Source organism: Globicephala melas, chromosome 12, assembly GCF_963455315.2.
Source record: "Globicephala melas chromosome 12, mGloMel1.2, whole genome shotgun sequence".
Classification (NCBI taxonomy): domain Eukaryota; kingdom Metazoa; phylum Chordata; class Mammalia; order Artiodactyla; family Delphinidae; genus Globicephala; species Globicephala melas.
In genome coordinates, this window is record NC_083325.1 from 51,617,223 (window position 1) to 51,642,893 (window position 25,671).

Here is a 25,671-nt window from a genome sequence, read left to right on the forward strand (position 1 = left end):
GACTTACTTCGCTTAGTTTGATAAACTCTGGATCCATCCATGTTGCTGCAAATGTGTGTCTCAACTTTTCAATTTTAAAAGATAAGGAATAAGGGAGGCCAAGTACATTTTTCACATAGCCTTTTTTTTTTTAACAGGAGAAAGATAATTTAGAGTAGAGCTTTTATCACTCAATGCAAATCTACTTTCTAAACTGTTGCTGCCCTCTGCTGTCACTGAATTTACTTTTTTTCATTTTTTTCCCAGGAATAACATTAAAATAACATTAAACCTAGATTTAATCAAAACCAAAATATCACAAGATGGCAGAATACACTCAATTTCTAGTAATATACAAATATATTTTTAAAATCTTTTAATGATTTTACTTTTAAGGAGAGTGCATCTGGTTTTTCCTCATAAATTAGCCTCAGTTTTGACTTTCTCCATGAAGTCAGTAGGCTAAGGAGCTATGCTGAACTCTGCAAAATGCCATTTTAAACTCAAGAGAGGCACATGAAAAGATGCTCAACATCGCTAATCATCAGAAAAATGCAAATCAAAACCACAATGAGACATCACCTCACACCTGTCAGAATGGCTATCATTAAAAAGACCACAAATAAGAAATTGTTGGCGAGGATGTAGAAAAAAGGGAACCCTCATAAACTGTTGGTGGGAGTGTAAACTGGTGCAGCCACTGTGAAAAACAGTATGGAAAAAAAATAACTAAACACAGAACTACCATGTGATCCAGCAATTCCACTCCTGGGTATATATCCGAAGAAAATGAAAACACTAATTCAAAAAGATACACAAATCCCAATATTCCTATCAGCATTATTTACAATTGCCAAGACATGGAAGGGACCTGTGTCCATCAACAGATTAATGGGCAGAGAAGATGTGTGTGTGTGTGTGTGTGTGTGTGTGTGTACATATACATACATATATAAAAATATATATATATGGAATATTACTCAGCCATAAAAAAGGATGAAATTTTTGCCATTTCCAACAACATGGATGGACCTGGAGGGTATGATGCTTAATGAAGTCAGACAGAGAAAGCCTAATACTGTATGTTATCATTTATATGCAGAATCTAAAAAATAAAACAAACAAATGAATATAATAAAACAAACAGATGCACAGATATAGAGGACAAGCTAGTGGTTACCAGTGGGGAGAGAGAAGGGGGGAGGGGCAACACAGGGGTAGGGGATTAAGAGGTACAAACTACTATGGGTAAAATAAGTTACAAGGATATATTGTACAGCATAGGGAACACAGCCAGTATTTTATAATAACTTTAAATGGAGTATAATCTATAAAAATACTGAATCACTATGTTGTACACCTGAAACTAATATTGTAAATCAACTCAAGAGAGATTAGTTAGGTTCCCAGTGACTAGGCTATATCTAGATTCTCCAGTGTTCCATGTTATTGAAAGAAAATACATACCTCTAAGCACCACGAAACTTGGAACAGTCTTCCTCCTTTAATATTTTCTAGGCTGGGTGATTTCAAATACCTTAACTGGACATCAGTTATCAAACTGATAATGTAAAGCATTTGATTTACATAATGTTATGATATCTCACAGGTCTATATGTGATGATGTCTAATGGTATGATATCTCACAGGACTTATACTAAGTGTAACACCAAAAAAGTAGGGAATTACTAACTTGTTGAAAACTCTCAAGTACATTAATCTACACATATGCAGAGAGGTTCATGAAGAGAGCCAAGCCTTTCAAATCCAATTCCTAACTTCCATGCTTATCTCAGGGAATAAGAAAGATTCCCCAGAGAATATGCAGAGCAATATTTCTTACATTTTTTTGGGGGTGGCGGTGGTTTACATATACTTTTGAATATCTGATGAAACTTGCAGATCCTTTACCCCTCCAAAAATACATATACACAAAATTTTGCATAAAATTTCAGGATACTTTCAAGAACTCATTCAAAAATCCCAGGTTTAAAGTTTCAGGTACTGAGTGAAAAGGGGCCCAAAAATACAACTGGGGATTGTGGGGTGGGCGTGGGGTGACTACACTGAAGAGGATGGCAAAAAATATAAGGATCTAGCAATTCCAGTTCTGGGTATATATCTAAAAGAAACAAACTCGTTATCTCGAAGAAATATCTGCACCCCCCACATTCACTGCAGCATCATTTACAACAGCCAAGACACGGAAACAACCTAAGTGTCCACCAGCGAAGGAATGGATAAAGAAACTGTGATACATATGTACAACGGAGTATCCTTCAACCATAAAGAAAGAAATCCTGCCATCTGCAACAACATGAATGGACCTTGAGGGCATTATGTCAAGTGAAAAGAGTGAGACAGGGAAAGTCAAATACTTTGTGATCTCACTTATATGTGGAATCTCTTAAAACCAAACTCATAAACACAGAAGAGACTGGTGGTTGCGAGAGGCAGGGGGTGGAGGAAATGGGTGAAGGTGGGCAAAAGGTACAAATTTCAAGTTATAAGATTTAAGTCCTGGCAAGGTAATGTACAACATGGTGACTGTAATTAAAAAACAAAAATAAGGGCTTCCCTGGTGGCACAGTGGTTGAGAGTCCGCCTGACGATGCAGGGGACACGGGTTCGTGCCTGGGTCCGGGAAGATCCCACATGCTGCGGAGCGGCTGGGCCCGTGAGCCATGGCCACTGAGCCTGCGCGTCCGGAGCCTGTGCCCCGCAACGGGAGAGGCCACAACAGTGAGAGGCCCGCGTACCGCAAAAAAAATAAAAACAAAAAACAAAAACTGTATTGTATATTCGAAAAGCTGCTAAGAGATTAGACTTTAAAAGGTCTCATCATAAGAAAAAAAACTAAGTGAGGTGACGATGTTAACTTATTGTGGTGATCAGTTACGTAGTATATATATATACATATCAAATCGTGTTGTACATCTAAATTTATACAATGTTATATGTCAATTATATCTCAGTAAAACTGGGAGGAAAAAAAGCCTGTCACACTCACCAGTGAAACCTAGTAAGATAAGGACTGGACTGTGTTCACTGAATTTAGCAACAAGTAAGTCACTTAGCAAATGCCATTTCAGTACAGTGGTCAGGGCTAAAGCCAGTGGAGTGAATGGAATATGGAAATGTAGGCTTTCAGAAACTTCACTGAGTACAGGTACAAGAGGAGGACACAGGGACAAGGATGGCTTTTTTACCTCATGAGGGAAGAGATGTGAGAGATATGTTTAAAACAGCTGATGTTAAGTGGTAAGAGTAAATTGTTTAGAGAGCCTATCTCCATGATTACATTCCTAACACCTGTCAATCCCCTTGTGCTTCCAACTGATCCTGTTGGAACGAGGCCAGAGGAGACAATCAGAAAATGGTAGCAGTAGAAGATATTCATTTACAGGATGAGGAAATTGAGGCACAAAGGAGGGAAATTAAGCCACACTAAAGAAATGTGAAACAGAAAAGATTAAAGACCCATTTTCTTTAATTCCACTTTGGTGGGACTAAATTAAAATCTAGGGCATTTAAGCCTCATCAGTCTAATGAGGAGCCTTGACTAGAATAGCAATACTTTTCATACAGTGGTACTCTGAAACGATAAGCAGTTAGCTCTTCTTTTACACTCTGTTAGATAAATAAGAGGGAAGGTTACCATAAAATTTAAATTAAATCTATACTTATTTTGTACCAGTCATCATAGCTTTTTAAGTCTGCCTACAAAAAAATTCATAAAGCTTTCTCATAATATTGAAAGGTTTGTTTTCCATAGCTCCAAGAGATGTTGATTTTTAACTCTGAAACTTAAAATGCTTTATGTATTAGACATATAACTTTGTACTTACTAAAATATTTGTTGTAGAAACTAATGTTCACTTAAAGTTAAAAACTATGCTTGTAAGAGCAAGTTGATTTTATCCACCAATACTATATTGATTAACTAATATATGACTTTGCTTACTTTATTGTAGTAACTACCCTCTGACTTCAACTGTTACCACCAAGACCTTCTGTCTTAACTTTCTTTCATAGGTGTACTGGAAAGGTTAATTCCAGCTGGCCTGGAATTAGCCTCCGGTGTTTTCTTCAAGTTCCTGCATGGCAATGACCCCTGGTCAAGGCATGAAACATACTAATCGTGTTGTTTTGTAATCTCTCGTCCCAGGAGATTCAAGGTGGTTCATCCAGCTTAGCACCATGTGATCGATGATTTGCACCCGGTCTCACTGAGGCCCCAAGAGGGCTCTGCTGTAGAAACTAGTTACAGAACAGGAATACGCCCACAAGACCAGCAAAATATTAAGAAGCCCAGCAAGACTGTTTTAGGCTCCCTGGTTCCAGGGTGTTCTGTATACAATAATGGTCCCTGATAGGAGAAGGTGCACCTCACCAAGGACCTTTTTATAGGTACCTGCACCTGACCTCCCCGGCCCCCTTGTTGTGACAGCCTTTCGCTGTGATGCATTATCCTTACTTTAGTGCGGCTGCTAGACTGTATCCTTTTCCAGTAATAAACCGTGTGTTTGTAAGCACTGTCATTTCGGGTCCTGTGAGTCTTTAGCAATCAAACCCTGTTTAACTGCCACTGTTAGTGCAAGACACCTATTAATAAACCTCGTAATCCTAATATTCATTTCTAAAAAACAAAAATTCTAAATTGTCTCATGACTTCTGTCTGTGATACAGCCAGAGGGCAACACAAACCTATTAGGAAAACGTAAAGATGAGTCACCAGAACCAACTTTAAAAGGACAGAACATTTGCTAAGTATATTGAGAGTGAAGGAAAACAAAAACAAAATCATTTTATTACCTTCATATTTTTCCAGAGCCTGAATAACATTAGGGAGTTGATTTATACCCTGATAGAGTCGATAACAATCTTGTAAGTTTGCTGCTTGTCTTTGAAATTTCTTGGCAAGTCGGTTAAGATCTGGAAATCGACGAAGTAAATCTTCTTGTAAACTCTGCCTCAATTCTGCATCTTCTACAAAAGCTTCGACTAAATTTAATCTGAAATAAATTATACTAGAATTAATCTTAAATATTTTAGTGTGAAACTAAAATTTGGCAACTAGGTGCATGTCTCAACTCAAAAACTCCATGTAAGAAGCTTGAATCTATTCTGAAATGTTAGTTTTTTGTAGAGGATGGAAAGCTCCATAACACTGTGATGTAAGCAGTTTGTGATTAGTTAATAACTAAATTAATGTTTAGTTAAGTAGTATCATATGATACTGAAATATACCCAATTTTGTTTGCCTTTCATCAAATTGACATAAATAGAGGAATCTCATTATTGGGACTGTTGATATTGACACATTATTGCACATGGAAACAATGATCTTTAATGAAACAGAATTACAATTCAAGAATGTTGCCAAATTCAATACTTATTCTATCAGAAAGTCTTATAAGTTCAAAATGTATTCTAAAATTACCTCATGATAGTACAAAGCCAAAATGATCTTTAATGAAACATCTTTAACAAAACAGAATTACAACTCAAGAATGTTGCCAAATTCAGTACTTATTCTATCAGAAAGTCTTATAAATTCAAAATGCATTCTAAAATTACCTCATGATAGTAAAAGCCAAAATTTTCTAATTAAAAAACTGAAATAAGTTTATTGCTTCACAAAATCAGTAAATAAAATCTTAGCTTGTTTCAAGAACTATAAAACACACAGTTTATATTGCTTTTGTAATTTATTGGAATCAGTGGCTTTCCATTTTTTTCCCTGTAATCCACAGCAAGAAATATAGTTTTACATCATGACCCAGCACACACATGCACAGATACTGTAGCGGGCAAAATAAGCCACCTCAAAACATGCCACTCTAGTGTCCATAAGGACTACTTTGGTCCTTAAGGACTATTTTTAGTTGAGGACAATTGAGAAGGAGCAGAAAGAAGGAAAGCTCTTTGCCTTCTCCCTATTTGCCCAAAAGCAGGACATAAATTTACGAAGGTGCTCCCCCTTCCTTCTTTACCAGGAAGGACAACAATTAATCTCAACTTTAGACCCTTAACAGCCTGGAGATGGCAACAGAGGAACGTACATAACCCTACCAGCTAGCCTTTCTCTACCTTTAGTTTCCATACATTTCCCTTCCCACAATTTGTAGCCCTAGGAACTCAAAGTCCCTTTCCTTTGTCTTGTCACTTCTCTGAAAATTTATTGTTCTTTTGCTAAGATGCTATATAAGCCCAAGTTCCAACTAACCCTAGAGTTACTCATCTCTGAGCGCTCCCACATGTAAGCATAAACATGTTTGTTTTTTCTCTTGTTAATCTGTCTTTTGTCAGTCCAATTCATAGGGCCACAGCCAAAGAACTAGGAGAATAGTAGGAAAAAGAAACTTTCCTCCCTGACAACATATAATTAAAATAGGTTTTGCAAGACAAAACTTAACTCTTACTATATGTGGTGCACTCTTTTATTTTTCTCTTGTATTTAACTTTTCAAAAATGCTAGTTATCACCTGCTACACTAACTTCACAACCCACCACTGGGTCACAACATGCACTATGAAAAACTATGTAGTAGATGGTATTGAAGTAATAGCTGAAAGGTAAACTTTAACATTCAAAGGTAGGGGAAATGGCGTGGGCACAGAAGACGATCCTAGGTTTAGAACGCTATCAGATGAACAACCATTTTCCTTACATTTGTAAATTATATGAGTAGTAAATTAATCCTCAAATTGCACAGGAACAGGAAAAGGAGCCAAATCAGCTTTCTAAATTTCTTAACTATTTACTGATCTCTTCATCAGCATTTACAATTCCTGCATCATCATAATGTTCATCTAGCATGTCATATGAAGGGAAAAAATATGCTGTCCCTGTAGTTATCATATAATGACTACAAATATTAAAGCAAGATTTTGCAACCTTGGTATGTGGCAGCCTGGATGGGAGGGGAGCCTGAGGGAGAATGGATACATGTTTATGTATGGCTGAGTCGCTTTGCTGTGCACCTGAAACTATCACAATATTGTTAATCAGCTATACTCCGATATAAAGTAAAAAGTTAAAAAAAAAAAAGATTTTGCAACCTTGGCAATACTGACATTTAGGCTAGATAATTCTTTGCTGTGAGGGGTTGTTCTGTGCTGTTTAACAGCATCCCTGAATTCCACCCACTATACTCTTTCCAGAGTAACAACCCAAAATGTCTCCAGACACTGCCAAATGTCCCAGAGGCGGCGGGGGAGGGGAGGACAGCCCCAGGCTAGGCCACTGGTTTAAAGGACCTTGAATCACTTTAAAAGATGAAAGTAAAGAGAAAAATAACAAACTCTATAGAATGTCAAGATAATATTCAGGGAGTTGGTAGTAGATATATTTGTTGTAGCAAATGCCAAATTAGTGGGGAAATAATCTGCTACCAAGCTTGTATTACGAACCAGTCACAGGCTATATAAACAAGCAATTATTCAGGCACTCACTGCTCCAGAAAATATTTCTATGGCTTGTACTCTAGATTTTAAAAACAAAGCAAACAAAACTGAGTCAGGGATGCAGCCAAATCACAGCAAATTTGGGCCTTCCTAGCTAATCCTCTGGCTCTAACTGGGCTTCTCCAAGTTTGATCCAAGATTACCCATATTAAAATCACTTGGAGGTGGAATACAGAATCCCCAAGGTTGGTGCCCACCTGTGAAATTGCAATGAGCTTCTCAAGTGATTCTTCGGCCCAGAACAGTTTAAAAAAGTGAGTTCTAACAATCACAAGAAATTTCTGAGTTCTCATGATAAAACAGGAAGAGAAGTTTAAGGGGGTCAGGAAAAGGATGAAAGAAACCTGATGTTGGCTTCACCTACCTCATCTTTCTTTTCCTCTTCTTTTCCTAAAACTCCTTAGGCCACTCTCCATAAATGGTAAGTATTCACAGAGAAGACATCTCTGATCTAGAATCTCCCTATGCTTCTTTCCTGTTCCACCAAGTATCTTATCACTGTTTCCTCTCAAGCTGACCACAGAATCATAAGTAACCAACATTGTTCAAGAGCATAAAGTTCCACAGAATAGAGAGCCCAGAAATAAACCCACACACCTACGGTCAATTAATCTTCAACCAAGGAGGCAAGAATATATGATGAGAAAAAGACGGTCTCTTCAGCAAGTGGTGTTAGGAAAGTTGGGACAGCCACATGTACATCAAAGAAGTTAAAACAGCCTCACACCACACACAAAAATAAACTCAAAATAGCTTAAAAGGGCTTCCCTGGTGGCGCAGTGGTGGAGAGTCCGCCTGCCGATGCAGGGGACACAGGTTCATGCCCTGGTCCGGGAAGATCCCACATGCTGCGGAGCGGCTGGGCCCGTGAGCCACAGCCGCTGAGTCTGCGCGTCCGGAGCCTGTGCTCCGCAACGGGAGAGGCCACAGCAGTGAGAGGCCCGCATACCACAAAAAGAAAGAAAAAAAAAATAGCTTAAAGACTTAAACATAAGACATGATGCCATAAAACTCCTAGAAGAGATAATAATTTTGTAAAACATTCTCTGACATAAATCCTACCAATGTTTTCTTAGCTCAGTCTCCCAAGACAATAGAAATAAAAACAAAAATAACAAATGGGACCTAATCAAACTTAGAAGCTTTTGCACAGCAAAGGAAGCCACAAACAAAACGAAAAGACAACCTACAGATTGGGAGAAAATATTTGCAAACAATGTGACTGACAAGGGCTTAATTTCCAAAATATACAAACAGCTCATACAACTCAACAACAAAAAAACAAACAACCCAATCGAAAAATGGGCAGAATACCTAAATAGACATTTCTCCAAAGAAGACATACAGATGCCCAATAAGCACATGCAAAGATGCTCAACATCACTAATCATTAGAGAAATGCAAATCAAAACTACAATGAGGTATCACCTTACACCAGTCAGAATGGCCATCACTAAAAAAGTCTATAAGTAACAAATGTTGGAGAGGGTGTGGAGAAAAGGTGGGAATGAAAGTTGGTGCAGCCACTTGGAAAACAGTATGGAGGTTCCCCAGAAAACTAAAAATGGAATTACCATATGATCCAGCAATCCCATTCCTGGGCATATACCCAGACAAAACTATAATTCAAAAAGATACATGCACCCCCTATGTTCACAGCAGCACTATTCACAAGAGCCAAAAACATGGAAGCAACCTAATGTCCATTGATGGATGAATGAATAAAGAAGATGTAGTACATATATATAATGGAATAATACTCAGGCATGAAAAAGAATGAAATAAAGCCATTTGCAGCAACATGGATGCAACTAGAGATTACCGTACTAAGTCAGTTAGAAAGAGAAAGACAAATACCGTATGATATCACTTATATGTGGAATCTAAAATATGACACAAATGAATCTATCTACAAAACAGCAACAGACTCATGGACATACAGAACAGACTTGTGGTTGCCAAGGGCAAGAGGGATTGAGTGGGAGGTTGGAGTTAGCAGATGTAAGCTATTATATATAGAACGGATAAAAACAAGGTCCTACTGTATAGCAAATGGAACTATATTCGATATCCTATGAGAAACCGTAATGGAAAAGAATATAAAAAAAGAATGTATATACATATATATAACTGAATCACCTTGCTGTACAGCAGAAATTAACACATTATAAATCAACTATACTTTAATTTAAAAAAAAAAAAGAGCATAAAGTTCCAGAAAGAGTATTAAGTAAAACAGCAAGGGAATGAAAAGCTTCTAAAACACATAGCACAAGGCAAGATACACAGCCCCCTCAGTCTTTGGTCTGGATATCATTAAAAGTCTAATAATGGACTTCCCTGGGGGCGCAGTGGTTAGGAATCCGCCTGACAATGCAGGCAACACGGGTTCGAGCCCTGGTCCGGGAAGATTCCACATGCCACGAAGCAACTAAGCCCCCGTGCGCCACAACTACTGAGCCCACGTGCCACAACTAACTACTGAAGCCCGCGCAGGTAGAGCCCGTCCTTTGCAATGAGAAGCCACTGCAATAAGAAGCCCGTGCACCGCAGTGAAGAGTAGCCCCTGCTCACCGCAACTTTAGAGAAAGCCCGTGCGCAGCAACGAAGACCCAATGCAGCCAAAAATAAATAAATTTATTTTTTTAAAAAGTCTAATAAATTGCTAGTTTCACAAGTCTATTCGACATGCCATTTCAGAAATAATTACAGTATTAGTTTGTGCTCTGGCTAACAGAGGTTTTTTTAAAAAAAGACTGCTCTACTGTTTCCATGACAATCCCACTTTCAAATCACAACTTCAGAAGTACCAAAGTTAGTGTTGGCAAAACAGAGTATACCTGTCAATTCTACTCAAAATTACTCAGCTGTCACAATTTGATACATTAATGCAAAAGTTGACTGGAATACAAGATAATTTTTAGGGTCAGTTAATCTCTAAAATTCCAAAAGAATAAATTATAAAATTAGTCATGAAATTTTTGATATTTTAAAATCACCATTGTGTTCTTTAAAACCAGCACTTCTGATCTCTCACTGTAAAAACAGTTGACTGGAATTTCATGACAGCTTATTTATATGGCTGAGAACAAATCTGGTACCTAAATACAAGTTTTTGAGCCTCTTCTTTATCTGTTCTTCACATGGTTTAACGCAGACAGAACCACTCATTTGATACATTAAATAGCAGATAATCTGCTACATAGGCTTGAGAAAATTAAAAAAGAAAAAAGAGTATGGCAAAATATAAGAGAAAGGAACATGCTTTCAAGGAATTTTCAATCTAGTGGAGGAGAAGGACATGTTGCATCTTACAGTTAGTGCTGAGTAACAACCAAGATACAAAATGCAATGAAATGTGATACAAGTAAGAAAGCAGAGAATTCCTATGGGAGCTGGGGAACCTCATTTTGGGGTATTTCATTTGCCTATATTCTAAATAGTTGGGATTTAAAGAGATAGGATCTTGAGGAAAATGCTTGGGTGGGGAGGGTGGAGCAGCAAGAGCAGAGACTTGAAGAGAGAACAGTACAGGATGCACTGGAAGAAAACTGAAGCAGAGAAGGAATAGGGAAAAAAACTATAACCAAGGCAAAATGGAAAGGTTGCCTTTGGAAAGGAAAGCATTATTTCCTCTTCTGAGAAAGAGCCAGGGAGTAAAAGACTGAAAATACAGGTACATTTTGAGATTGTAAGAATCAGGGAGGAGATCATCTGCTTACACGTAGGAGGCAGCTGAAGGGAAAATAAAAAATGTTGGTCATTGGTCACTGAAATGAGTCATGTAACAAAAGTAATACCAGGCAGCAGTGAAAACTAGATAGCTTGAAAGTACAGTGGAACCTTTTTTTTTTTTTTTTTTTTTTTTTGCGGTACGCGGGCCTCTCACTGTTGTGGCCTCTCCCGTTGCGGAGCACAGGCTCCAGACGCGCAGGCTCAGTGGCCATGGCTCACGGGCCCAGCCGCTCCGCAGCATGTGGGATCTTCCCGGACCGCGGCACAAACCCGTGTCCCCTGCATCGGCAGGCGGACTCTCAACCACTGCGCCATCAGGGAAGCCCCAGAAACTTTTAATTGAGAAAGAAAGCTAAGGAGAGAGGGGCCAGTATGACAAAGAACCAATGGGGCAAGAAATTCTATGGCCCCCATGAAAGCACTGGAAAGAGGGTTGCCTTTGTGGTGCAGACTGGACAGGAAGGCAAATAAAATTCAAAGGGACTAGCAGATCAGCCCAGAGACCAGAAAAAAGGGGTTTCCACTAAACTCGATTTGGAAGCAGAGAAAATGGTGGAAAAGCAGTAGAGTGATAGCCCTCCTGTTCTTCCTCTGAGGCCAGAGCAATGCTTTGCTGTTTTAAAGAAACTGCACTCACTGTATGACCTCCAGACCTCTCTGTTTCTACAGAATACAGACTACTAACTAAAGACATCCTTGCACAAAAGGATACTTAATATAACCTGGAAAGAAGTCTAGGTCTAAGTCTTAATATAACCCTGGAAGTACACTGCCTCAAGAAGCATGATATATTATCACATAAGCACCACCACCATTTCTACATTTATAGGAACCACTGTTTTTTAAAATAAATTTATTTATTTTATTTATTATTTTTGGCTGTGTTGGGTCTTCGTTGCTGCACACGGGCTTTCTCTAGTTGCGGCGAGGGGGGCTACTCTTCGTTGCGGTGCGCGGGCTTCTCATTGTGGTGGCTTCTCTTGTTGTGCAGCACAGGCTCTAGGCATGTGGGCTTCAGTAGTTGCAGCTTGCAGGCTCTAGAGCACAGGCTCAGTAGTTGTGGTGCACAGGCTTAGTTGCTCCGTGGCATGTGGGATCTTCCTGGACCAGGGCTCGAACCCGTGTCCCCTGCATTGGCAGGCGGATTCTCAACCACTGTGCCACCAGGGAAGCCCAGAACCACTTTTATTTGGAGATATATATTTCTAATAAGATTGCTACATTAATCATATTAAATGTCATAGAAAAAGAAATACTTAGTTTTGGGCTTCCCTGGTGGCGCAGTGGTTGGGAGTCTGCCTGCCAATGCAGGGGACGCGGGTTCGCGCCCTGGTCTGGGAAGATCCCACAAGCTGCAGAGAAACTGGGCCCGTGAGCCACAATTACTGAGCCTGCGTGTCTGGAGCCTGTGCTCCGCAACAATAGAGGCCGCGATAGTGAAAGGCCTGCGCACCGCGATGAAGAGTGGCCCCCCCTTGCCACAACTAGAGAAAGCCCTCGCACAGAAACGAAGACCCAACACAGCCATAAATAAATAAATAAATAATAATATCACCCCTGATTAAAAAAAAAAAGAAATACTTAGTTTTAAACTAGAAGGCAATAAGAATACCAAATTCAACATATGCAAATGATATCATCAGCAATTTCACAAGTGAACTATTTCATATGCTAACATATATTCAATGTTCTTTAAAGAATTGTAACTTTGAAAAAACATGGGAAAATTACCAAGGCTTCAGATGAATCTATGGAAAGACTAAAAAACAAAAAACAAAAACAATCCCAGAAGATTAAAAGTAACAGTAACAGTCCTAGTGTATGTGCAAACATGAGGACTCTTTGGACCTATCAGAAAATAAGTGCAAAAATAGTAATATGGACAGTGTTCTTATAATTCCTAATTTGATTGTTAGATAAAGCACAAAAGGAAGAAATACCCAGAAACTCACTTCTAAAAGGTAATAACGTATCAATTCTCTTTGGAGATTAAAGTATTTAAGCCATTAGCTAAAAAGTATTTGTAGTCTCAGTGCAAATAGGTTTTAATGAATGGAAAAATGAGCATTAGAACACACAACGCAATTCCATGGATATAACTTAAATAAAAGCCAAAATAGTACATTTCACTTCTGATGTTAATCCAACTTGGATCAAATTAAATACAATTGACAGAAACAAGAAATACAGTACAGGGACTTCCCTGGTGGCGCAGTGGTTAAGAATCCACCTGCTAATGGTCTGGGAAGATCCCACACGCCATGGAGCAACTAAGCCCATGCGCCACAACTACTGAGCCTGAGCTCTAAAGCCCACGAGCCACAACTACTGAGCCACACACTGCGACTACTGAAGCCCGCACACCTAGAGCCCGTGCTCTGCAACAAGAAGTCACCACAATGAGAAGCCTGAGCACCGCAACAAAGAGCAGCCCCCGCTCGCCGCAACTAGAGAAAGCCTGCATGCAGCAACGAAGACCCAACGCAGCCAAAAGTAAATAAATAAAATAAATTTATATAAAAAAAAGAAATACAGTACAGCGTTTAAGGGCATGGGCTCTGGAGTCAGGCCAGCCTGGCTTTAAAGCCAGCCTCCATCACCACACAGCTAATGAACATGAGATGTTTAGCACAGTGCCAGGCAACCTGTCTTCTCTTCCTCCTAAGAGCCTGACAGTAACTTAAAATAATTCTATTTTCATCATTGTTCCTGAACCTAGCACTGGGCTATAGTCCTGGACAAGATGTATGCATCAAACTCAAAGATCTAGCCATAACTGTCCCTATGTCTGCTCTAATAAAAATAGAAGAAAAAGAGAAATCTTTCCTTTCCTTAACAGAATTCACCGCACAGCCACACACTTTAAAATTAACTCCTCACTTACTGTTTAAGAGGGTGGAGTAGAGATTTCCACCACTTTCTCTGTTAGAAAATCATCCCAAAACAATGACAGTAAAAAACAGAAAAAACTGGGGACTCCCCTGGTGGTCCACTGGTTAAGAAGCCGTCCTGCAATGCAGGGAACGCCGGTTCGATCCCTGCTCAGGGAACTAAGATCCCACATGCCACAGGGCAACTAAGTCCGCATGCCACAACTAAGACCCGACGCAGCCAAAAAATAAATAAATATTAAAAAAGAAAAAACTTGATTCAGTGTGTAATCCTGAAGATCAATCTTAAATGCTTAGAGAGGGAGTTAATAGACTTGCCCTGAGAAGCCCAGGAAGGCATTAACTAAAAAGCATGAGGTATCACAGCAGGTGGAATTGAGAAACGGTGATAAAAAAAAAAAAGAGACTGGGGCTTCCCTGGTGGCACAGTGGTTCAGAGTCCGCCTGCCGATGCAGGGGACACGGGTTCGTGCCCCGGTCTGGGAAGATCCCACATGCCGCTGAGCGGCTGGGCCCGTGAGCCATGGCCGCTGAGCCTGCGCACGGAGCCTGTGCTCCGCAACGGGAGAGGCAACAACAGTGAGAGGCCCGCGTACCGCAAAAAAAAAAAAAAAAGAGAGACTGTTCCAATGAAAGTCTGCCTTAAGGAGTATAACTTTTTCTTCCTGGTCTATGGAATTTCAGCATTTGGCTTTGAAAACCACAGGCCTTAGTAACTGCTGGTTAAAAAAAAAAATTCTCCCCAAGATAAAAAGGGGAAAATATTTCCTCTTATCTTAGTAGATCATATTTTGACTAATAAAGCCTTTCTCGCAAACGTTATTTCTAATTAATAAGTCTTATAAGGCCACCAGGTTTTGGAAATTATTGCTATGTCCTATGAAAATAACCTTTACTTACAGTCAAAAAAAATTAATTTTGATATCTTGTCTTCTAAATAATTTGTTATTCTGGTAACAGTATGTAAGGTTTTTGAAGGGTTTAAATACATGCAGGCTCTAGTTGTTAAGCCGGAAGAGGACCACTGACAGGTGCCCTGTTCCCACAAGCCCAAAGTTAAAAATAAAACCAATGACCTAGATCTTGGGAATTATTTAAATTACCTAATATTTCTTTTAAGAAACAACTAAAAGATGAGAGAGAACGGACATAAACTTTTACTTGTTTAGGCACAGGCTTTCCATGGTAGGATACTCAAGAAACTGATTAAGACCAGTTGCTCCCAGGGCAGGTGTTGGCAATTCACAGAGAGTACAATAAGAAATGTGTCCCTGGAGCTGTGCAGAGGCCCTGAGAAAAGAGTACTGAGAAACTGGAAGACAAGAGTAAGAGACTCATCACTGTATATCCTTCTGTTCTGTTGGACTTTTGACACACGTTAATGTAGTTACTTACTCACAAATAATTAAAATAAAAAATTGTAAACTGCCTTAATTACTTGCAAATATCCAATCCTTCCTATTTCTTATTTTATTTTATTTATTTATTTTTTTTTTGTGATATGCAAGCCTCTCACTGCTGTGGCCTCTCCCGTTGCGGAGCACAGGCTCCGGATGCGCAGGCCCAGCGGCCACGGCTCATGGGCCCAGCCGCACCGCGGCATGTGGGATCTTCCCGGACCGGGGCACGAACCCGCGTCCCCTGCATTGGCAGGCGGACTCTCAACCACTGTGCCACCAGGGAAGCCCTATTTCTTATTTTAAGTTACTAAATTCTACTTTTCTTCCCCAACAAAACTACCTTCAGAAAGTTGCCTTAGCATTTCCATTTTTGCATTTTCAATGATATAACAACATACCCACGAATCACTGACTTCATAAGTTATTTTTATTGTAAGACCCTTGAGAATCCACAGGATCAACACTTAGCTTGGTAGTTATCTGCAGGGTGTCTTATGATACTGATCAACTATTTTACGTTTGCCTGGCATACACAGAGTCCCAAATAGTCAAGTGATCACCATGCTTTATACCATCAGAATTCAGTAGATATTCAACAAATTCTTGAACAATCTGACAACACAAAATCCATAAAAATACTGACTCTCTTTTACCTATCCTGGCAATATATCTTAATTTACCAAATCGAAAACATTAGGTATAGGGACTTCCCTGGTGGCACAGGGGTTAAGAATCCGCCTGCCAATGCAGGGCACACAGGTTTGAGCCCTGGTCCGGGAAGATCCCACATGCCGCGGAGCAACTAAGCCTGTGCGCCACAACTACTGAAGCCTGCGTGCCTAGAGCCCGTGCTCTGCAACGAGAAGCCACCGCAATGAGAAACCCGCGCACCGCAAGGAAGAGTAGCCCCTGCTCGCCACAACTAGAGAAAGCCCGCACGCAGCAACGAAGATCCAAAGTAGCCAAAAAGAAATATAAATTAATTAATTAATTATTTTTTTTTAAAAATTAGGTATACAATAAGGTCACATGAAATAACCTAGTTACTGAAAAGGTAAAGTATATCCAGTCAATAAATTATGTACTTATTAAAAATGCTGAATATGAACATAAAACAACACTAAAAAATGCTTATGATAATGTAAGCACAAGTGGGAAAAAACAAGGGCACAAAACTATATCAGGATTACAATTATGTTTTTAAAAAGACTATCAAACATAAGAGTGCACTATAGAAAATTATTTTATTTATATGCAGTTCAAAAACAGGCAAAACTAATTAATCTATGATGTTAGAAGGACAGTAATTACTCTTGAAATGAGGAGAGGTAGTAACTATCAGGATAATTGAGGGGAGTTTCTGGGATGCTAGTTATGTTGTTTCTTGACTTGTGTTATTACCAATGTGTTCACTTCGTGAAAATCCATCAAACTGCACATTTAGGAGTTGTGCTCTTATGCACAGTATACTTCATTTAAGTTTTAAAACTTGTATCTAAAACAAAAGATAAAAATAAAACCTACTCCAATGCTAATTATAGTAGGACAGCAGCATTATATAACTTTTATTTCCTCAATTTTGAAGATTTTCTGAAATACATTTAGGCTGCCTTAAATCCTTTCTAGAATAATAAAGCATAAGTGCTTCCCAAGTGCCAGACCTTGTTCAAAGTACTTTATACACATTAGATCATCTAATCCTCAGAAAATCATCAAATCCTCATGACAACCCTAAGAAGTAGGTGTGTTATTACTGTCATTTCAAAAGGGAAGAAACTGCCACACAGAGGTTGAATAACATCCAATATAACACAGCTCCTAAGTGGTAGAGCCTTAACATGAACCAATGTCATCCGGCTCCCAAGCTCATGCTGAGACATTATCCATAGCACCTCCCTAATAAAATTTTACTTTTTCATAGTGGAGGAAAAAAAATAATTAAGAAAATAAGTTATTTAATCAATCTAAATCATTACTACTCTATTACTTTATTAGCTTTCTGTGCAGCTAGATGCTAAAATATAGGTGCAAAATTGCATGTTACAATAAGTGGTATAATCATATGGAGTGACTGGAAGTTACTCAGAGCTTACTAAAGAATATACTAGTAATATACCTCTCTTCTATTCTGTTCTTGTCCATGAGAGGCTGCTTAATCCATTGGTTAACCAGTCTTTGTCCTTGAGGGGTTTTGCATTTATTCAGCAATGCAGCCAGAGACTGAGAGCCAGTAGTATCTTCAACGGAACCCTAGTGAACAAAAAATAAAATAGAAAAATGGCATGCTCATTAGTGAAAACTTTACTATGCCATGAATAATGATTAAGTAATTTGGGGAACAAGAACACTTAACACTGGGAATTCCCTGGCAGTCCAGTGGTTAGGACTCTGTGCCAACACTGCCGAGGGCCTGGGTTTGATCCTTGGTCGGAGAACTAAAATCCCACAAGCCACACAGCCAAAAAAAATTTAAAAATAACCAACCCCTACACTCCCCAAACTTGTAAAAACAAACAAACAAAAAACACTTAACATTCTTCAAATATTAAATAGAAATGTACACAAAGGTTCCTCATCCGAAAATCAAACTTTCAACCTGTTAATCTGATTTTCTGCTGTATATTTTTCCCCAAACCAAAACCACAAAATTATTGCAGTTCTAGACATAAAACTTCTTAGAATGTAATTTTTAAAAACTGCTATTAATACACAAAATTATTCATAAAACCAGGACAAATACTATTTATATAGCTTGCAATCAGAAAAATACAGTAATTCAAAACTATCTCTTTTAAGTATAATATTTTTAAATATTTAAGCTCCTTAGTAAGAGTCTTATATATATATAGAGAGAGAGAGAGAGAGAGAGAGAGAGAGAAACATTTTTAACCACTCAATATTTTTAACCCATTTATTTTTTTCTTACCTGGAAAAGGTTAAGGGCTCTGACTGCTGCAATATCCAATTTCATGTACTGGCTGAAGTCAAAAGTAGTCAGTTCAAACTGTCCAAAGTTTGAATCATCTGATAAGAGTTCTAGAAACTTGATTACTGCGCACAATGAAGAAACTGCAACCTAAGATTAAGAATTTAAAATAAAAGATGACTATCACCAGAATTCCAGAGATTTTTTAAAAAAACAGATGGCAAGATGAAAATAAATTTCAAACACTATCATTTTCCCTGTTCTTTCCCAATCCAAAGCAAGAAAATCAAAGTTTAAATAAACCTAAGACTAAAAAATGATTTTCAGAAAGTGAAAATTTACTGTAACAGCAACATTATTTATAATAGCCAAAGTAGAAATTATGCAAATGTCCACCAAGAGTAAAATGGATACAGCCTGGCATGTTCACATTGTGGAATACTACACACAACAACAGATATAAGCACAAACAATCCACAACAACATGCGACAATATAGATAAATCTCACAAACACAATACTGAACAAATCAAACACAAGAGCATGAACTGTATGAGTCCATTTATATAAACTACAAAAATAGACCAAACTAATCCATGCTGTCAGGTAAGAAGCAGGGTTACCCCTGGTGGAGGTAACAACTGGAAGAAAACAAAAAGGGTCTTTACGATCCTGATACTATTCTGTTTCATGGGTGCTGGTCATGTGGGTACTTATAATTTATGAAAATTTAGTTATACACTTATGATATATGCACTTTCCTATATGTGTATTTAAATAAAATGTTTAAATAAACTGCCTATATTACTACTACATAAAATAAAGAAGCTAAGGACATCAAACTGATAGCCCAATGACAAGTTCTACTTATACTCGATACCAGATTCACTGTGAATGTGCATATATTTCCTAATTGATAACACTGTCATCTATCTGCCTCTGCCAAACTCTAACAAATATATAAGGTTGTCACAAGAATCTCCTGCTACGTCACCACAAGGCACAGATGATAACACCTTTTAGTAGCCCTAAAAGCTTCTTCCCATTTTCAACGCTGAAGTAAGTTTCTCTAATACAGATCTGCCTTGACTTATGATGGGGTTACATCCCAATAAACGCATCACAAATGTAAAATGCATTTAATACACCTAACCTACTGAACATTGTAGCTTAGCCTCACCTACCTTAAATGTGCTCAGAGAATTACATTAGCCTATAGTTGGGCAAAATCATCTAACAGAAAGCCTATTTTATAATAAAGTTGAATAACTCAAAATTTATTGAATATTGTGCTGAAAGTGAAAAACAGAATGGTTCTATGGGGACAGCATGGTTGTAAGTGTATCGGCCATTTAACCCTTGTGATTGCGTGGCTGATTGGGAGCTGCTGCACGCTGCCCTGCCCAGCATCATGAGAGAATTGCACTGGTATTGTTAGCCCAGGAAAAGGTCAAAATGCGAAGTATAGATTCTTCTGAATGCATATCACTTTCGCACCATTGTAAAGTAAAAAAAAAATTGTAAGTTCAACCATCATAAGTCAGGGAACGTCTATATTGGGATTATTGCTCATACACAACTGCTTCTGATTCTGTCACACAAGAAAAGTAAAACAGGTAAACTTAGCTTATAAGAATCAAACTATCATGTGATAAGCAATCACTGCAAAGTCATGATAGTAATAATAGTCTGTTTATTGTAGTTTGAAATCAATTTTCAAAATTATAAGCTAGAGCTTGCTCTTATTTAAATATACAATTCTTCATTTTACTTATCAGTGATCCACAAATAACCTGTCAAGAGTTTCTAATATTTTATCATAAAAATACATCCCTCAAACCATACTTGCCTCAAAGATTTGAAAAACTGAAGATAAACTTCAACCACTGAAAAATCCTATAAGAAGTTACACTGTTTGCATATTCATTTCTACACTGAACATACATAACCAGTGCCAATTTTTGAATTGTTTAAATGTAACATTTATTATGCAATTATTATGCACTGTATATACTTTCACCCTTATTACTTCCTAATCTCCACAACGATCCTTTAAGACAGATAATGAAACTGAAGTAATTTATTAAAAACCCCACAGCTCGTACATTATAAAACTTTGATAGGTCTTTTTCCCCCTAAACAACTAAGCTACCTCACCTACTTAGGTGACAGTAATCAGGCTCTTTCAGGTGAAACCAATAAAACAATAAACTCTTCCTTACCCCAAGGATACATATTGTGTAAATATAATGAAATTATATTTAAGGTTATGTTTAAATTTTTCTAGTCAGTCCTTGAGTTTTTCACAAGCTTCTTCATAGATTAAAATAAGCTTAAATATCAGTGATCTAGTTTAGGCTTTGAGATACAGATGACAGAAGCAGCCTTCTAAAAAGTCACTATTTAATGGTAAATTCACATTTGTAATCCACATACCTGATTCTCCATTTCTGGCAATACAGCACTATTCACCTGTTCTCCCTTTTTGCCTTTCAACAACCGGTTGAGGTCCTGATAAATATCTTTTGCGGAAAAGTCAGCTTTTTTTCTTTCTGTGATCAGAATTCCTCCTCTCTGAATAACCTATTTTACAAGAAATATTTTAAATTACTAGGAGAAAAGGAACAAGAAAAGCAATAAGGAATGCTGTATCACTGACAAATATAAAGTGACAACAGCTTAACAAATTATTAACCCACATTAAATTTTTATACAACATGCAAGAAGACACTGGTAATATATGTATTAACATGTATTTTTAAAATCTGTAAATGAAATTTTCATGGAAATTTAAAATTAGGCTCACATAAAGCTTTCAAAAAATAGTCTAAATAGTAAAAACTCTTAACAGAATAATACTTGTGGAAAGTTGCCTAAATACTATTTATGCTAAAAATGCCCATCACAGATATGCTAACTCTCAAGTAGTTCTTATTGTATTTGAGGCTCATGAGAAGAAAAGAATCCTTGGGGGGAATACAACATCCCTTAAACATCTAAATAATAAACCATATATCTATACAAATAGCAAAATCGAACTTTGTTAAAATAAAAGAATCAGTAAAATAATAAGAGGCTAGGGCTTCCCTGGTGGCACAATGGTTAAGAATCTACCTGCCAATGCAGGGGACATGGGTTCGAGCCCTGGTCCGGGAGGATCCCACATGCCGCAAAGCAATAAGCCCGTGAGCCACAACTGCTGCGCTTGCGCTCTGGAGCCTGCAAGCCACAACTACTGAGGCTGCATACCACAACTACCAAAGCCTGTGTGCCTAGAGCCCGTGCTTCACAGCAAGAGAAGCCACCACGATGAGAAGCCAGAGCACCGCAACAAAGACCCAACGCAGTCAAAAATTAATTAAAATAATAATAATAATAGGCTAAAGTTCCACTTGAACTATTAAAAATTAATCCTGAAGAACTGCAACTTATTTGATATATCCAGGCTAAATACAGTCGTAGTTTTTTTTTCTTTAATGGCCCTAAATCACCTCTTCCCCACCCTGCACCCCCCAACTGTGAAAGCACTCCTTTTATCAATTGTGATCTCTTTAAAATGGCACTGAGTTACTCTTTCGGGAGGTGGGGGGAGGGGGATGATCTGAGGTAGAACAAGTCTTAAACAAGAAACAGCTCCTTCTGAAGTCCTATTAAAGATACAAAGTTTCTATCAAAGATAAACATCAAGACATTCCTCAAAATCCTGTTGTGATTAGATTTAAAAGGTTTTGCCTCTAAATTTTTTTTCCTTCAGTAAAACAGTATTATGTTAATTTAGAGCCATTCCTAGCCTTGGATCCTCCTCTATCTCTACACTCCATTTCCTTACCTGCCTCAGTTTTCCCATGTCTCCAGCAGTCTCTCCTCCTGGTAAAACACATTCCTTTGGTCCAATCTGAATCAGGAGAGCCTCCAGATTGGAGAATTGATCATTATCAGGAAACTCACACAGTCCTAGCTTCCTCTGTATGGAGTCAACATACCCAACTCCAACCTGTCTTTGGCCATCAACTGTAGACATTTTAACACCCACAACACCAATGGAAGCTGACATATCGTTGTTACCAAAGAGAATGTCTTCAAACTGAGCAAGATTACCTGGAGAAGCCTAAGCAAAAATAAAGAAAAATTTTAAGAAACTGTTGAATGTACTTTAAAATTTTACTAACCAACAGAAATTACCCAACCTAGATGAATTTTATTAATGAAACGTTTTCTTACCAAAAAAATTACTTATAACCATATAGTCCAATTAATATTACCACACTTTCTATAAAGTATCCTCTCTACTTTTCCAATTAATTTCAGAACACTTGGGCACATCTAAAAATAACAGTATCAAAAGCGATTTTCAGTTCGAAATTTGGCATCTAAGTTTACACTCACTCACACAATCACTGAGGTACCCAAGGTGATAACCCTCTCAATGGTATGCCTAAATCTCTACACTCTGCCAAACTACCTACTGGTTGCACATATCAGAATTTTCACTGAGTAGTTATACCACATAGAAAAACAGTATTATTAGCTTAAATATTAACCTTGGATAGACATCTCTCTATATCAATGTATTTATTTGTAAAATGCAAAGATTCTTCTAGATCAATGATTTCCAAATAAAGGGTCTTTGACAAATTTTTTTTTTTTGCGGGGGCTGTGCCGGGTCTTAGTTGCAGCACACAGGATCTTTGTTGCCACATGCAGGATCTTTGTTGAGGCATACAGGATCTTTAGTTGAGGCATGCGGGATCTTTTAGTTGTGGCATGTGGGATCTTTAGTTGTGGCAGGTGGGATCTAGTTACCTGACCAGGGATCAAACCCGGGCCCCCTGCATTGAGAGTGAGGCGTCTTAACCACTGGACCACCAGAGAAGTTCCTGACCTATTTTCAAAATTTCAAAAAGATTAGAAATCTCTTTAAGACTGTACAAAGTAAGTAAAGGGTCAAGTTTCTTTGCTTTTGGCGCCACCTGTGTCAAGCTGGTGGGTAACAGTACTTCAACATGATCAGAAGCTAACAGGTTGCTGTTAACGTGAGGCATTTCTGGGGCAACTGATGGACCACAGTATGAAACATGAGATAGTCAGAAATAGTCCAAATGAGCACAGTGACAAGCCAAATTTAAGCAACCAGTAGCCATCAATAGTTCTCAAATGTCTTTAGCATCATAATCATGATAATCATTTATGTTTTCTCAATATGGTTCTGAATATCCTGTAACTATGTATGGATTATTGATTAAAATCTGGATCAAAAATGAAATGGAGGAAGTTCCCTGGCGGTCTAGCAGTCAAGACTTTGCACTTCCACTGCAGGGGGCTTGGGTTCAATCCCTGTGACCAAAAAAAAAAAAAAATGGAAAGCTAGTATTACCTGATACTCAAATTTAAAAAGCACTGATTCAATCACAAATATGAACATCATATTTTCACATACATGCTTTGGATTTACACGCACAGGTTATGCACACCTTAAAAAAACCCTCAGAAGTGAACTAGTAGCTAGCTTATCAAGTAAGATCCCACAAGCCGCACAGCAAGACCAAAAATTAAACAAACAAAAAGTCAATTATAGAGGTCAACTATCCTAAATATCACTAATACTTTACAATAGAATCAATAAGCTAAAAATTAAAAGATAAATCAGTTTTAGCAGTTTTAGATCTGAACTTCTTAAAATAAATATCAGGATGAAGATACTATCTTTTAACCTGATAAAGATACATATTTGAAGATTTTTTTCCGCCTGACCTAAAAGGTAGGGGGTTAAAAACAATGCATCTCAAAGGATTCTGATGACACAAAGGAGTGAGGTGTGATGGGCTGATAATCCAGTTAATCAGCTGAACTCATGATCCCACATTTTGGTGTTGTTACTAACTGAGCTCTGTGAAGAATGAGATAGAAAAACATCACTTTGCGGTACCCTCAATTTTCTATTAAAATCTTTCAAAATGTAAGATAAAATTGTAAGTCCCACTTTTCTCAGTAAAGTAGCAATGAAAATTCCGAGGAAATTCCATAATAAAGAATAAATGATCTCAGATATAATCTTCAGTAAACGTCAACATTTACAAAGGCGGGGGGTGGTGACAGCAGGCAATATGGAAGGAATACTGAAGAATATTCTATTTGGGGCAACACCAACATCAAATGTTGAAATGTTGTATTAAACCTCACAAAAAAACTTTCACAGGCCTTTCAGGTCAGAAAACATCTTAAAAACCTTCTAATTTTACTGTTTAAAGAGAAACAGATACAGGAGAAGGCTGGAAAATTTGCCAAGGTCATGCAGAGGGACAGAGGAGAAATGAGATCAGCCAAATACAAGGCCAGAACACTGTCCCGCCTTACCACACATTTATTCCCTTTCAAGGATAAATCTCACCTCCCCAACATTTTAACCATTATCCAATATTTATGTGAAGGTATTGTGTGTGAACAAACAGAAACATGATTTTACAGACTAAAAATAAAGATAGTCCTTAAATAAAACAGAATAGTACCCCCATCTCCATGAAGGCATTAGAAGCACGTCAATAAGCCCTTCTAGGCACACCTAGGAATATGATCAGCATTAAACAAAGTTCCACACTTCTAAAAACATTACAGTCTAATGAAAGAGAAAGGAACATACAAATATCCAAACACATTACAAACGTGTATAAATAGATGTTTGGGATATGTAAATTTGCGTGATATTACTTCAGAAACAGTAAAATCAAATATTCTTTAATGCTGGTATTCAACTTTATGTAAAGGCTATTTATTATTTAGGTTTTAGGGACAGTGACAAAGCTCAGAGTATTCATACTCATAATAAGGATTTACTGAATTTCTGAATTGCTATTAAACTGTTATGTTAAAAACCACATGCTAAAGAATATTAAAGCTTCTCACAGCATTTTACTATCACAACCTGGCTAAAATATTAAACCAACACAGAATTCTCTCATGTTTTTATTTTGTCTACTCTTAAACACAACTAAATTTAAATGGAAGATAATTACCTTAAATGCCAAATACCAATCATTCTCCTTGGAGGCCTTACTTCCAGCTCTGTTCTTATAAACTTCAACTCTGTACTGACGAACTAGAAGAAGATCTTTTACAAAAGACTCAAAATTCATTTTACTAAGTACAACACTCTCCACAGTCTTTGCTCCTAAAGAAAAATATTAAAAATACATGTTACGGATTTGAGGATTTGAAGTCATAAGTGTTGAAGACCTAACACAATGCCTCCCCCCAAGCTATGTTGTTTTCCCAGTA

The 25,671-nt window shown here is 37.9% G+C and overlaps 1 protein-coding gene across 2 annotated transcripts in view; it reads right to left on the reverse strand.

The window, feature by feature from the left end:
* MSH2 (mutS homolog 2) overlaps positions 1-25,671 on the reverse strand; it is a 73,358-nt gene that overhangs the window by 42,594 nt on the left and 5,093 nt on the right. Inside the window, exons 2-7 of one of the 2 annotated variants that reach the window (XM_030857739.2) lie at positions 25,410-25,564; positions 22,229-22,507; positions 20,836-20,982; positions 18,401-18,550; positions 17,591-17,724; positions 4,795-4,994 (exon numbers count right to left, since the gene is read on the reverse strand). In XM_030857739.2, the coding sequence (XP_030713599.1) occupies positions 4,795-4,994; positions 17,591-17,724; positions 18,401-18,550; positions 20,836-20,982; positions 22,229-22,507; positions 25,410-25,564 (1,065 nt within the window). The remainder of the gene's footprint in view (positions 1-4,794; positions 4,995-17,590; positions 17,725-18,400; positions 18,551-20,835; positions 20,983-22,228; positions 22,508-25,409; positions 25,565-25,671) is intronic. The other variant, XM_060309393.1, reaches the window with a different exon arrangement.